This window comes from Chanodichthys erythropterus, chromosome 20 (genome assembly GCF_024489055.1).
Source record: "Chanodichthys erythropterus isolate Z2021 chromosome 20, ASM2448905v1, whole genome shotgun sequence".
In the NCBI taxonomy this organism is placed as follows: domain Eukaryota; kingdom Metazoa; phylum Chordata; class Actinopteri; order Cypriniformes; family Xenocyprididae; genus Chanodichthys; species Chanodichthys erythropterus.
This window is the reverse complement of record NC_090240.1, coordinates 23,924,065-23,937,826: the sequence shown is the minus strand read 5'-3', so window position 1 is coordinate 23,937,826 and position 13,762 is coordinate 23,924,065. Positions and strand designations below refer to the sequence as shown.

The window sequence follows — 13,762 nt, the reverse complement described above, 5'->3', positions numbered from 1 at the left end:
AAACACAATTTCAATTCTGCTTACCACCACAGAGCCTCTATCTACACAATTAAATCCTACTTCAAACCCTCCCCTGGAGCACAAAGCTGTCACACACATTATCTGACACCACACACGAGGATCACACTGTGTAAACTTCTATTAAAAGACCCTGGAGCATGATAATACTTGACCATTCCACCTCCCAGCACCCTCCTGTCTTGCCCTCTCCTGCCTCTGCATTTACTATAATCCCCTCTGTCGCTGATTCCCCTCTTCTACGTCATCCCTCACTCACTCCCTCCATCTCACTCTTTCAATCGCCTTTCTTTGTCAGTGGAGTGTGAATAGGGCTAATTTTGGAGAAAAAGCAAGATGATTGTAATTCCAACTTTCACTCTTATGTCTTAGACACTCACAAAAACACAGAAGAATTTTCTTCTTAGCAAGAGATTTCTGCAGCAATATAGATTAAGATGAAATCATAATTTACACGTACAAAGAACTGCACAAAACAGAACAACAATTAACACAAAATGGAGGCAAGTTACTCAAAGGCAGCTGAGGTAACACTTTTTCACTTCTACATATATGTGATTTAAAAATATGTGGCAATTGTGACCATAACCTCTTTTTTTAAAGTTGAAGTATGTAATTTTTTGTTAAATACTTTCTTCTCTAGCTTAATATTTCTAATATTAATGCTAATAATAACATTAATATTAATGAACAAATACTTGCTACAAGTAAGCCATTTATAGTTGGATTCAATCTCATATTCCATCTTAATATCATTCATATTAATATTTATTAATATTAATGATGAACAATTTTACTATAATTAAGCCATTTGTTGGTCAATTTAATATTACACTAGCATTAATAAACCAAATAATTGCTACAAGTCATTTATAGCTCATATCTTATATTACACCTTATTAATGTTAATAATATTCTAATTAATATTAAGATCAAACCCATTTTTTACTACATGTAAGCATTTGTCGATTTAATCTCATATTCCATCTTAATATGAATATTATTTAATTCATATAAATAATATTGCTATTGGTTATTATTATTATATTACATAATTAATCAAATCAAATTGATAATAATTAGCCTTTTTTTTACTAAAAGTAAGCCATTTGTAGGTTGATTTTGCCGAAATGTAGTGCTTTGGTGCTCTGTGAGCTTTCCAACCAGCAACACTGGCTCAACCAACTGCATGAGTTTGGGGCGGGATCTTTTTTTCCCATCCAATAGCGGATAGTGGAAGTGTTTGGAATGTACTTGAAAACAGTCAATATTTTAGAATTTTTATTTGATGAGGATAGTAAAATTACACACTTCAGCTTTAAGGATACATCTAGTCATTTGGTGTGTTAGATGTTTTATACTGAAAATCCCCATGGAAACATTTAGCAATATGAAAAATCTCTAAAATCACCACCTCACTGTCCCAAGTAATGATTGCGTATTTGCTCAAAGGTCAACAAGTCACTTTCAACCTCCAGAGTCTTCACAAAAGGATTCTATTCACACTGTAGTCCCATTGAGCCATTCTTAGTGGAAATGCACCAGAAAAAATGTCTGTGAAGATGAAAGCGTATTTTATTTTGGCTCTTTCTTCAGTCTGAAGTGCTAAAAGGCCTCAGCTTCTTTTTGATAGTGAAAGGCTGCTGCAAATATCTACAAACACTCTGTTAAAGGTGAAAGGGCATTATGGTCTTGTTCACCCCTCTGTCAATGTATAATTTTAGATGCATTCATGTGTGATGACCTTTTACCTTCCTGTAGACATAATTGGTGTGACCCCATTAACTTACAATCCAATCTCTAACATCATTACCGCAAACGGAGAGGATTTCATTTGCAAAAAGGCAATGTGATATGGACATGTCCACATGAACAACGATCCCTGCGTTCTTTGCTAGTCGAAGAGGCTCAGCTGTGGGTATTACATACTTTAACGGTAAAGCGATAACCCCAGACGTAACCTCATACGTGTCTCTCCCACATCAGTGAACACAAAGAATAGACATAGTTCCACTGTGTCATCAAAATTTCAGTTATAAAAAACCTCATCCTCCGACAGGGAGATGCTGTCAGCGTGTCGCACGGACCCTTCCGACGGCGAGATCCTCTGCTCCTGCGGCGGACGCTGCATGTCCAGCGGAGAATGAGAATGACTGGGGGAATGAGACTGAGGAGGATGAGAAGGTGCCAGGGAGCTGGTGTCATCAGCTTCCATGTGCATTCTGTACAGGTGCTGAGGAACACCCAGACTCCCTCCATCCAACAGGAACTGAGAGAGATAGAGGCTCTCGGGGTCTGTGAAGACATTGTCATTGTTGTGAGAGCAGAAATTAAAAGACCTCAAGCACACACACCGTCTAGAATGAAAATTGTAGCATAAATGAATAAGCCCAATAAGCCCCAAACTCAATATAGAGCTGATCTGCTTGATCCATGAGTCATCATGTCCCAGACACATTCAGACATTTCTGTTTTTTCAGTTATTTATTCATTTGTAAGACTCCTCAGTAAAATGTGTTTTGCACCTGGCTCATCTGGCTAAACAGGTCACATCATTTGTCATTATTCTGGGCTTATTACTGCACAAGGGCTGTCATCCTCTTCATAATGAAATAGCACTATTTTTATACAAGCTGAGACAGAGTGAGATGAACCAGATGGTGAGAATAGCCCCTTTCACACATAGTCTTTACTGGTAAATTACCGTTAAGATATCATGAGTGAATAAGACCTTTTCAAAAAGTTTTGGCAATTTCCCGGTATGAGAAATTGTAACATTTCCTTTGTGTGTGAACAAAGAATGAAGATAACCAGTATGAGCTTGTACGAGGTCAGAATGACATAAGAGGTTTGCTTTGGGCCAACCGTAAAGCTCTGTCAGAGCTGTTTACGGTAAGTTCTGCTGCTTTTAACTGCTTTTCTATGTAAACATGCATTAGATGAACATCTGACCGTTGCACCGCGTCTCATGCTCGCCTTCCTTTACATTCATCAGTGCTGTGGATCTGCAATTACTGCATACTAAAGTAACTGCAACAGCCTATTATGGTAACTATAAGATGCACCGATATTAAATTTCTCTGTCGATACCAATAGCCGACTATTCAGAATGATATCGGCCGATGCCGATACCGATAGTTTGTTTTTTCTTAAGTAAAAAAATCTCTCCTAAATAATGTTGCAAACTATACAGGGAACTCTCTCATTTGGTACACTATAATATTAGAGGCTACAGTTAACAACAGAGGTATTATATTCAGTTGCTGTTTATTTTCAGATATAATAATTACACTCAAAAGTATCACCTAAGGTAGTTTTCATAAGCACTTGTTGTCTTCATGGCAAATTTACACAAACATATAATTAACAGTAAATAAGCTCCTCTCTAGTGTTTTATATAGCTAAGGAACTGTGAACATTGGAAAACATTCCTGAGGTAAAAGTGACATGATGTGATTATTCACATGATGATTGTTCACAAGCTGTTTTATTGACGTCTTTCTGCGGTTGAAACACAAATAAAGTGATAACATGAGACATGATACATTCTGGTAAGTTGTACTATATCTTTCAACATACCTTTGAAGTTCATGCATGTTTTTCGAGGTATAACTTGTATTGAAGAGGAAGAAAAGACTCGCGCTCCGCACTGCCTCATTACAGCGATCTGACAAGTCACGTTTAAGAGCATCAAAATGCCATTTATTGTTTGAATTTCATGATAAAATTGACAGAATTTTAAAACTGAAACTTTTATTATTATCAGAAGTAACAAAGCTTCTTGCGATTATTGGATGGGAGGAGGAAAAAAATGCAGACCTGGCAACCCTGGCTTGAACTACGGGTGATTCATAGGGTTAAAAAGAGCCAGCTTTAATGTCACTATTTTTAAACTGTTAATGTGTTAAAATTCAACACGATTGATTTTCTTCACGCATAGTATGAGTTGCAGTCTGACACGTTTTCCCACACCCTTTTGATTGACAGGATATAATCGGCCCTGATCATCGGCAGTTTTTAAACCGGCCGATGGCCAGTAGTGATAATAATAGCTTTTATCGGCCGATACATCGGTGCATCTCTAGTAACTATTATAAGTTTTGTGTTTTTAGAGCAAAATGCCGTTCTGTGTGATCATCCCCTTACGCCTGTCACGAAAAAAATAAATAAATAACCAAAATGAAACTAAAGCACTTCTCCTTCTCCACTTCTCACATCAAGGGATGTGAATATGAATATAATATATACAGGATAATATAAATGATATATGGGTAAGTAAGATGCAAGATTTTCTTCAAAAACGGTGCTGGTTTAGAGCTGGTCTTGCTAATGGACCAAAATAGCTAGTATATTTTCACATGGACCAGCTAACATACTAGTGACCAGCAAAGCTGATCATTTCATGGTTACATATAGTGTCTAAAATGAACTTTTATCACATATACCAATGGGGAGTGAATTGAGAGATGTACAGACCAGAAATATTTCTTACCAACCATGAAACTATTTAATTTTTTTTTATTATTTAAAGCAGTTCATAGTGTGTCTCTCGTATATGAGAAGAGTCTAAATGTCTCTGTAAAATGGCACCTGTCACAAAAATATTTTTTGTACTTCAACACTAGATTAAAGGATTAGTCCACGCCTTCCCTATTCAATTTACGGAAAAAACGCGTCGGCAGTTCCATTTTTTTCCGTAAGTAGAATAGGCAAGGCATAGCACATACAGTGTAAGCTTTTTGAAGAATACAGAAAGCGGAAGCACGTGCAAGGCGATCATTTGTGTTTATAAATCATATACAGTTGTATTTTTTTGAAAATGACCAATCTTTTCGCTAGATAATACCCTTATTCCTCATCTGGTATCGTTCAAAGCCCTTTGAAGCTGCACTGAAACTGTCATTTTGACAACCGTCTAGAGAGACCATTGAAGTCCACTATAAGGAGAATAATCCTGGAATGTTTTCATTAAAAACCTTAATTTCTTTTCGACTGAAGAAAGAAAGACATGAACATGTTGGATGACATGGGGGTGAGTAAATTATCAGGAAAATTTTATTTGAAAGTGGACTGATCCTTTAACTTCTCATGGTAATTTTCCATTAAAGTCAAATTTTTAGATGTCTGAGTTACAACAGATTTTTTCTTAGTATGTAGTTTAACATGTCATGTCACTAACATTGGCATAATTCGATTCAGATCATTGTTACAATCAGATGTTAACCATGCATTATATTGCAGTTCTTATAAAGTCACTAGCTAAGTGGCACATTTTATTTACTCACATTAGCCAGTTTGTGTGCAGTGTTAATTTTAGACCCTGGTCACATATATTTGGGTATTGCAGCTTTGTGTTTGGGGCAAATAACAGTGATATCATTACCTTGTAATGGGATTGTGCCGGCTGTGGCTTGATTTTCAATGTCCTGTGTGGACCAGGCATTCATCGCTGCCTCAGCCAGAGCAAACTGCTCTGCCACACCTGAGAGAGGAAAAAAGAGATAAAAGGTCACAGATACACAGAGTAATGGGGGAAAAAAGAAGAAATGTGCTCTTACTCTTACTACCTACACTATTTTTCTCACTCATGTCCAGTGAAGAATCATTTAACTTTTAAATAATTATAGGCAATTACCAAGACCAAGGAGCTATTTTACAACTGTCTGTCTGTAAAAACAGAAATCCTTCAGATTATTAATTATATTTTTACATTTACAAAGAAAAAGTTAGCAGTGTTTGCTGTACCAAAGTCACCAAGACAAGGTCTTTCTAATGACAATGTCATTTTGCAAGCGATGAAATCTGATCTGTTCGTTCAGACAGTGTAGTCAATGTCCGGTATATCTACATTGGTTGCCATAGTTCTGACATGAATGCCAACACATCACCAAGAGACATACATGAAGAGCTGTCAGTGTGGAAAGAACGGATGGAAAAATCCTGCCTCTGTCCATCACTTTGCGCAGTGCTGAACTCATGAGGTGCAACAGATAACATAAACATGGTATTACCCTATTTATACTTTTATGCAGGGCTGAAGTTTATACTTAGGGTTAGATATTTTTTTCAAAACTTGGCAGCTGCATGTTAAATATATTAATGCTGTCTCACCCGCGGCAAATCGTGCTTCTTTGATTTCATCAGTGAGGTGGGAGTAGAGCTGCTCGTCCTCCTGCAGTGCGGCTCCCACACCTCCCCATCCTCCGCCATCTTTAGTCCAGCCACACCAGCTCCCTCTAGACGTCGTCTCCCCTCCCCAGCTCTTCCACTCGATCAGGTGGGCGACTCGGCCCTGGGCCATCGCTGTGGGCTTAGTGATGTGGTCTTTTATAGTGGCCAGCAGTCCTAAAGAGATCGGAGGGATTAGCATTGGTGCAAAATATACGAAATGAAAAGAGGGAAGGAGGTGAAGAAGTAATGAGGGTTAAGAGAAGTAAAGAGATGAGAACAGATAAATCGACTGCGGAAAAAAGGAAAAAGGGAGCTTATTCTCTCCAAGTCATCAAAAACTGAACAGCTTTTTTTAAGATTAGTGTCTGAAAGCAGAGACTAGAGGACACTTTGAATGCATTACACTTTGGTGCCCCACAACATTTTTTTTTATTTTAAAAAAGAGGCACAAATACCAAATGTTCTGTTTTGAGATTTATTATCTAACATTTAGCTTGTTTCAAACAGTATCCTTCCTCTTAAATTGGTGATTTTGGCCTTTAGCACCTCAGAGGTCTTGACATTCACAATTGTGTCCAACAATTAAAATAATGAAACAATGTCATAATTTTGACACAATCTGCTAAACTGGTTTTTACTTTGTTGTAATAAAAAAAATAAGCTTATTAAGCTTTACCCAAGGTATTGGAAGAGAAACATTCAAACATTTCTCTTTAAATTACTTTTTAACTACAAATCAACATTTGGTCCCAAACTAGATCCCCCTTTACTGGGTAATATAGGGTAAATTTTCAATCCTGTTACACATTCTGGAAAGTGTGTGTGTATACATACTGTATGTATACATATATATACATACAGCTATGGAAAAAATTAAGAGACCACTCCTAGTTCAGAAATCAATGTTAAGTGGTCTCTTAATTTTTTCCATAGCTGTATATACAGTGGGTACGGAAAGTATTCAGACCCCCTTAAGGTCATTGCACACTGAGTCCGAAATTCGCATGCGAAACTTTCGCACGTTAAAAAATAAATTCGACCTCACGTTATGTCAATCGCATTTGCACAGTGCCTCCGAAACTTTCGTCCGTCAAAAAAATATTCGGATCAGGTTCGATTTTCTGCGTTTTTCGCATCCGTGGCACGCATTTTGAGAGACGTTTTGACAATTCAGAGCCACCGTACGCGAATGCAAAAATCCAGAATGCCATCTGACAAGTTGATCCACGTCGTCTACAGCACAAAACAGCAGCACTGAATGACTAACAACGTGAGGAATACAAAGAGACCGAATATAAAGACAGATTGTGCCAGTAGTAAAGCATCAAACAGAGCCACTGACATTCTGAAGTAAACTTTGAAACGCTCGGATAATCCCGCAGCTCCTTGATGAGGTGAATTCTCCTTTCTCTCTATGCAATCTCGGGATTGAATAAACCCAATATTTTCTCTTTCTTTTTCTCTAGGAGACAACTAATCGTGCTCACTGCTTGAAGACTTCATTTTGTATTGTTTTGCGATTTGTTTTGCGAGTTTTTCGCAACGCATTCATTAATACGCATCGGACTCAGTGTGCAAGGTCTCTGTGCGTGACGAATTTTTAGGATTGCGAATACGAAAAAACACATGCGAAAATTTCGGACTCAGTGTGCAAAGGCCTTTAAATTTTTCACTCTTTGTTATATTGCAGCCATTTGCTAAAATCATTTAAGTTCTTTTTTTCCTCATTAATGTACACACAGCACCCCATATTGACAGAAAAACACAGAATTGTTGACATTTTTGCAGATTTATTAAAAAAGAAAAACTGAAATATCACATGGTCCTAAGTATTCAGACCCTTTGCTGTGACACTCATATATGTAACTCAGGTGCTGTCCATTTCTTCTGATCATCCTTGAGATGGTTCTACACCTTCATTTGAGTCCAGCTGTGTTTGATTTTACTGAATGGACTTGATTAGAAAAGCCACACACCTGTCTATATAAGACCTTACAGCTCACAGTGCATGTCAGAGCAAATGAGAATCATGAGGTCAAAGGAACTGCCTGAAGAGCTCAGAGACAGAATTGTGGCAAGGCAAAAAAATTTCTGCTGCACTTAAGGTCCCAAAGAGCACAGTGGCCTCCATAATCCTTAAATGGAAGACGTTTGGGACGACCAGAACCCTTCCTAGAGCTGGCCGTCCGGCCAAACTGAGCTGTCGGGGGAGAAGAGCCTTGGTGAGAGAGGTAAAGAAGAACCCAAAGATCACTGTGGCTGAGCTCCAGAGATGCAGTCGGGAGATGGGAGAAAGTTGTAGAAAGTCAACCATCACTGCAGCCCTCCACCAGTTGGGGCTTTATGGCAGAGTGGCCCGACGGAAGCCTCTCCTCAGTGCAAGACACATGAAAGCCCGCATGGAGTTTGCCAAGATGGTGAGAAATAAGATTCTCTGGTCTGATGAGACCAAGATAGAACTTTTTGGCCTTAATTCTAAGCGGTATGTGTGGAGAAAACCAGGCACTGCTCATCACCTGTCCAATACAGTCCCAACAGTGAAGCATGGTGGTGGCAGCATCATGCTGTCGGGGTGTTTTTCAGCTGCAGGGACCAGACGACTGGTTGCAATAGAGGGAAAGATGAATGCGGCCAAAGACAGGGATATTCTGGATGAAAACCTTCTCCAGAGTGCTCAGGACCTCAGACTGGGCCGAAGGTTTACCTTCCAACAAGACAATGACCCTAAGCACACAGCTAAAATAACGAAGGAGTGGCTTCACAACAACTCCGTGACTGTTCTTGAATGGCCAAGCCAGAGCCCTGACTTAAACCCAATTGAGCATCTCTGGAGAGACCTAAAAATGGCTGTCCACCAACGTTTACCATCCATCCTGACAGAACTGGAGAGGATCTGCAAGGAGGAATGGCAGAGGATCCCCAAATCCAGGTGTGAAAAACTTGTTGCATCTTTCCCAAAAAGACTCATGGCTGTATTAGATCAAAAGGATGCTTCTACTAAATACTGAGCAAAGGGTCTGAATACTTAGGCCCATGTGATATTTCAGTTTTTCTTTTTTAATAAATCCTCAAAAATGTCAACAATTCTGTGTTTTTCTGTCAATATGAGGTGCTGTGTGTACATTAATGAGGAAAAAAAATTAACTTAAATGATTTTAGCAAATGGCTGCAATATAACAAAGAGTGAAAAATTTAAGGGGGTCTGAATACTTTCCGTACCCACTGTATTATGTTAGATGTGATTAATCACTATTAATCGATTTGACAGCACTAGTTTTAAACTATATTTAGACATGCCCCAATTATTGATGAAAGAGCTAAAAAAAATTCAAATCACATATAAAATGAATATAAAATATAATAGCTCACATTACAATTTGTATAACACCCTGATGTTAATTAACATTTTCTGAAGGTTAAGCACCTCCTTTTAGGCTTTGATATATTATATATATATATATATATATAGTGGTTTTTTTTTTTTTTTTTTGTATCAAATATACTAGTGGAAAGAAACATTTTTACACAGCCAAACTGAGCACATAATTATCATGCAAGTCCTTACAAACTTATTACTGGATACAGCAATGATTTGCACTCCCCATGACGTGTTTTATAAATTAATCTTTCTAACAGCATTTTTCCACAAGCAGTTAATTTCTAGCTAATTTTTCTGGTCGAGCAGAGATTTGTGGTTCTTTTTTGCTCATTATACATATTCATCGGCTGGTGACTGCATTTATAATTAGACTGAAATGATCAAAAATGTTCTTTGGAAAAGCTTAAAAACCCATAACACATTATTAGTCTCTTTAATTAACTTCCTGAACAGAGTGGAAACGTCAAGCAAAGAAACAGGCAGAAAAGAAAACAGGTGGCTAAAGAGGCACTAAGAAGGAGAGAGAGAGACTGTTCATAAATGAGAGATATGCAGGCAGAGGGAAATTACATTAGCAAGCTTCTGTAAAGGTCGACTGCTCTTCTGATTCAGATGAATGATTCTGAACGATGGCAAAAAACAACACACAGTGTGACAGTGTCTAACATGTGCTCTTTGCTCCTCACCCAGCAGGGAAGATGTAGCCAATTCTCCAATGTCATACCCGCTGCTGCTCCTTTTATCTGACATACTGCCATTGTAGGGCTGCTGGTTACCCTGAATAACGCGACAAGATGGGAAACACATATGACAGCCTACCATACCAAATAAAACCTTGCAGAATATCACATATGCAAGCAACACAGTGAATCACAGGTGCTAATTACACCTAACAAGACACTTTTATCAGATCTTACACATTCAGAGTGTGAAAGAACTCCCATGTGTCACTGAAATGTATTTTCATATTCTAAACAACAGGATTTTAACTTTTGATTTTTATGAGAAAACACACCTTGAAGATGGGCTGTCCCTCAGCGTACGACTGAAGCTCTTCCATGGGGTGTTGCTGGCCACTTTGCAGCTCTGGAAGGACACAATACACTGCTGTTAATTGTAAATAATTGTTTATTTAATTCATCTTCTCGATATTGTGTGTGCAATTGGCAGTGTGCATTGAGTTTTATCTGGAGTGGATGGACGGGACTCACTCCTGTTGCACTCATGTTTCCATAGCAACAAGAGATTGTCTTGACAACACCTCCCTGGGGATCCCCAATGTTCAAGAGCACATTTTTCGTCACCGGCCTCATCACATTGAGGTTAGACCTCAAAGTGGACAGCTAATTTCAGACCTGTGGAGCTTCAGGTACCTGCTAGCATGTTTTTTGCCACAAGTATCAACTGACAATGTGTGACCTTTACAATGTCACAAGTCGTGCATGTCCCCCCATCTATAAACCCACCTCCCATTCATCACTGTGAAACTCCATCCATCTCACATGCATTATACATCAGTTTTGACCCTGACATTTTGCATGCCATGCTCCGCCTTAGCTACGGAGCTCTGGACTTTCTAACCCCCACAAGGCTCTGACAAACAAACATACCCTTCGCTCTTTGGGATTTACAAATTATCCACTTCATTGGTGCCATTTCTTGGGAGGACACCTTGAGGATAAAATGTCACCTCTTATCTTAGACTCCATTTGTAAATACTGTGATACTACACCTGTGTACCTGCAAAGCCTGCCTTACCATAATGCACTTGTCTTAGATGATACAAAGAAGAACAGAATAATTTCCCTCTGGTGCTCAGAGGAAACTTCCCAGAATCAGCTGTGTTACTGGGTCTGTTTACATCTAAAGATGGCCTGTAAATTTTGCGCCAAATAGGCCTAACTAAAATAAATCCCTCAGCATAGAAAGTCATTGTGTACAGAGCTATTCACCAAATCAATATGTAGACATGAAATATTGATGAGAAATTTTTAAATCATTTTTCTAGTCATAATGTAAGCGATAATGTACAAAAAGACAGTCGTTATCATAAAATAAATTCACATTGACAGAGTTTAATACACAATACATGGCTACTCATTAAATAAATACATGAAATATTAATTTGAGAATAATTTTTGTAATCTTACCTGAACAGTATCTTAAAGCTACCGCGAAGAAAATAGTCAACATTACAATGTTCAAACGGCCTTTTAACAACACTGTAACAGTAATATTAATAATGAGGTTCTCTGAGGGTGTGTTTACACTTCAAACGATAAATGAACACAAGATGGCGCAAATAGCGTTCGTTTGAAACGGTACAAAAGACATGAAAGTAGCATGAGAAATCGGTAAGCAAGCGGTAGTAAGAAATTATATATAGCCTGGACTTTAAATTGATACACGTTTTTGAATTTATGTCGTTTGTTTGTAAACTTTCTTAGTATAAACTATGAAATAAGCTATTAGTTGACGGAGACCGGATATACCTACATCGCTGCCATGACGACGCCGATTATTAGGAAATATCGGACCGCTGAGTGTCGCGATTGACCAATCAGAATCAAGAATTCCAAAGAGCAGCGTAATATTTAATTATAGTACAGTAGGCTACGTAAGCATCAGTGTTTTAGCAGAAACATGCTTTCTGCTGAGCAAAGAACTGTACATCAGTATCATAAAGCATAAAACCTGCACAAAATAAAACCCTGCATTCATAAACACTGCATTTTATTATTTATTTTTTTTTTAGTTACTCACAACTAATGCTCATTTTGCATTATTTTTGAATGCTGTGAATTTTTTCACATTCATGCATGATGTAAAATGCTCTCTATGGTGGAGATAAGAAGACAAGTGAATAAACAGATAAGATAACTGGACGGACCAACAGGTAGGCTTGATGGACACAGGATGGACAGATACGGACAAACTCAGATACAATCAGGAAGAGACTGACCTTGGTGACCTTTGCAGAGGCAGGAGCCCATGTTCAACAGCTTAGCAGTTATCTGTTCACCATGCTGACAGAGAGCGGGGCGACGGGGAAAAATTAGCAACAGTGAGAGATGAGTGTGTGTTTGGAAGAAGGGGATGTGGAACTGGCAGAGAGAGCCAACTGGATGAAATTAAGGAAGGAAAAAGACTGGTCCAGGAGGAGGAAAAAACAGACTTGGTGTCCATCCGGTACACTGTGAAGCACTGTTTCTCAAGTGGGGATGGAAGTGAGGAGAGGGAAAGAGAGAGAGAAGTAGGGGGAAACAGCACACTGACTGTGTGCACTCAGTCCCTCCCCTCCTCTCCTCTCTTCTCCTCCCCCTTCTGCTCTCATTTTCTCTCTCAGACACAACTTTCACACCATCTGAATACTAAAATTATTACCTTTCATTGAGGTTACATTAGGGCTGCACTGGTATCTGATAACGGTAAGCCGATAATTATTTTTATGTTATGAATAATCAACAAATGGCTTGTATTAAAATGAATTAAAAATAAATAATAAAAACTAGGTGAATTTAGAAATAAAGAAATAAAGAAAGAAAAAGAAAGATGTACATGTACAGTATGAAAAAAAATAACATTAATTCTGAATTTTGATAAAGATAACATTTAACAGTGTTATGGAATTATTAGTGTTTTTAAAAATTAATTTTAAGTGAGAATAAAAATAGGGGACACAATTAAATATCTAGCCCGCAATGATAAATAAAACATTTCTAATATCAGACGATAACAAATATGATTGGGCATAACATACCTTAATGAGAAATTGAAAAGAGAAATGAGAAAGAGAAGAAGAGAGATTTATATACACATATAACAGACATAATGGAATATAAAGGTGTGTTGTTTAGATATTTTCAGATAAGATTCTGCAAAATAGCTGAAATTTCCAGTGCTGCAGAAAAGAATAGAAGTTTCTATAGCTACTTATTGCTTTTTGCTGCCCTCCAGTGTCACAAAGGTAAAGTTGCATGCAGAAGCACACTCGACGTGAATGCTAAATAAATATTTTAGTTTAAAAGTCTACATCCAATTTATAGCAATGTATTAAAGGGTTAGTTCACCCAAAAATTAAAATTCTGTCATTAATTACTTATCTTCATGCCGTTCCACACCCGGAAGACCTTCGTTAATCTTCGGAACACAAATTAAGATATTGTTGTTGAAATCTGATGGCTCCGTGAGGCC

The 13,762-nt window shown here is 38.0% G+C and overlaps 1 protein-coding gene across 2 annotated transcripts; it reads right to left on the bottom strand.

The window, feature by feature from the left end:
- Window positions 1-999: 999 nt before the first annotated feature.
- fam131c (family with sequence similarity 131 member C) lies at window positions 1,000-12,773 on the bottom strand. Of its 2 annotated transcripts, none has more exons than XM_067370458.1 (6): window positions 12,540-12,773; window positions 10,584-10,654; window positions 10,255-10,345; window positions 6,130-6,363; window positions 5,402-5,500; window positions 1,000-2,313 (listed from the first exon to the last, which is right to left on the bottom strand). In XM_067370458.1, exons 1-6 carry the CDS (start codon window positions 12,559-12,561, stop codon window positions 2,048-2,050), a joined length of 783 nt encoding a protein of 260 aa, XP_067226559.1. In that variant the 5' UTR covers window positions 12,562-12,773; the 3' UTR covers window positions 1,000-2,047. The 2 variants fall into 2 exon arrangements, with proteins under 2 accessions (XP_067226559.1, XP_067226558.1); XM_067370457.1 differs by having other exon boundaries at window positions 1,204-2,313; window positions 12,531-12,773.
- Window positions 12,774-13,762: the final 989 nt, after the last annotated feature.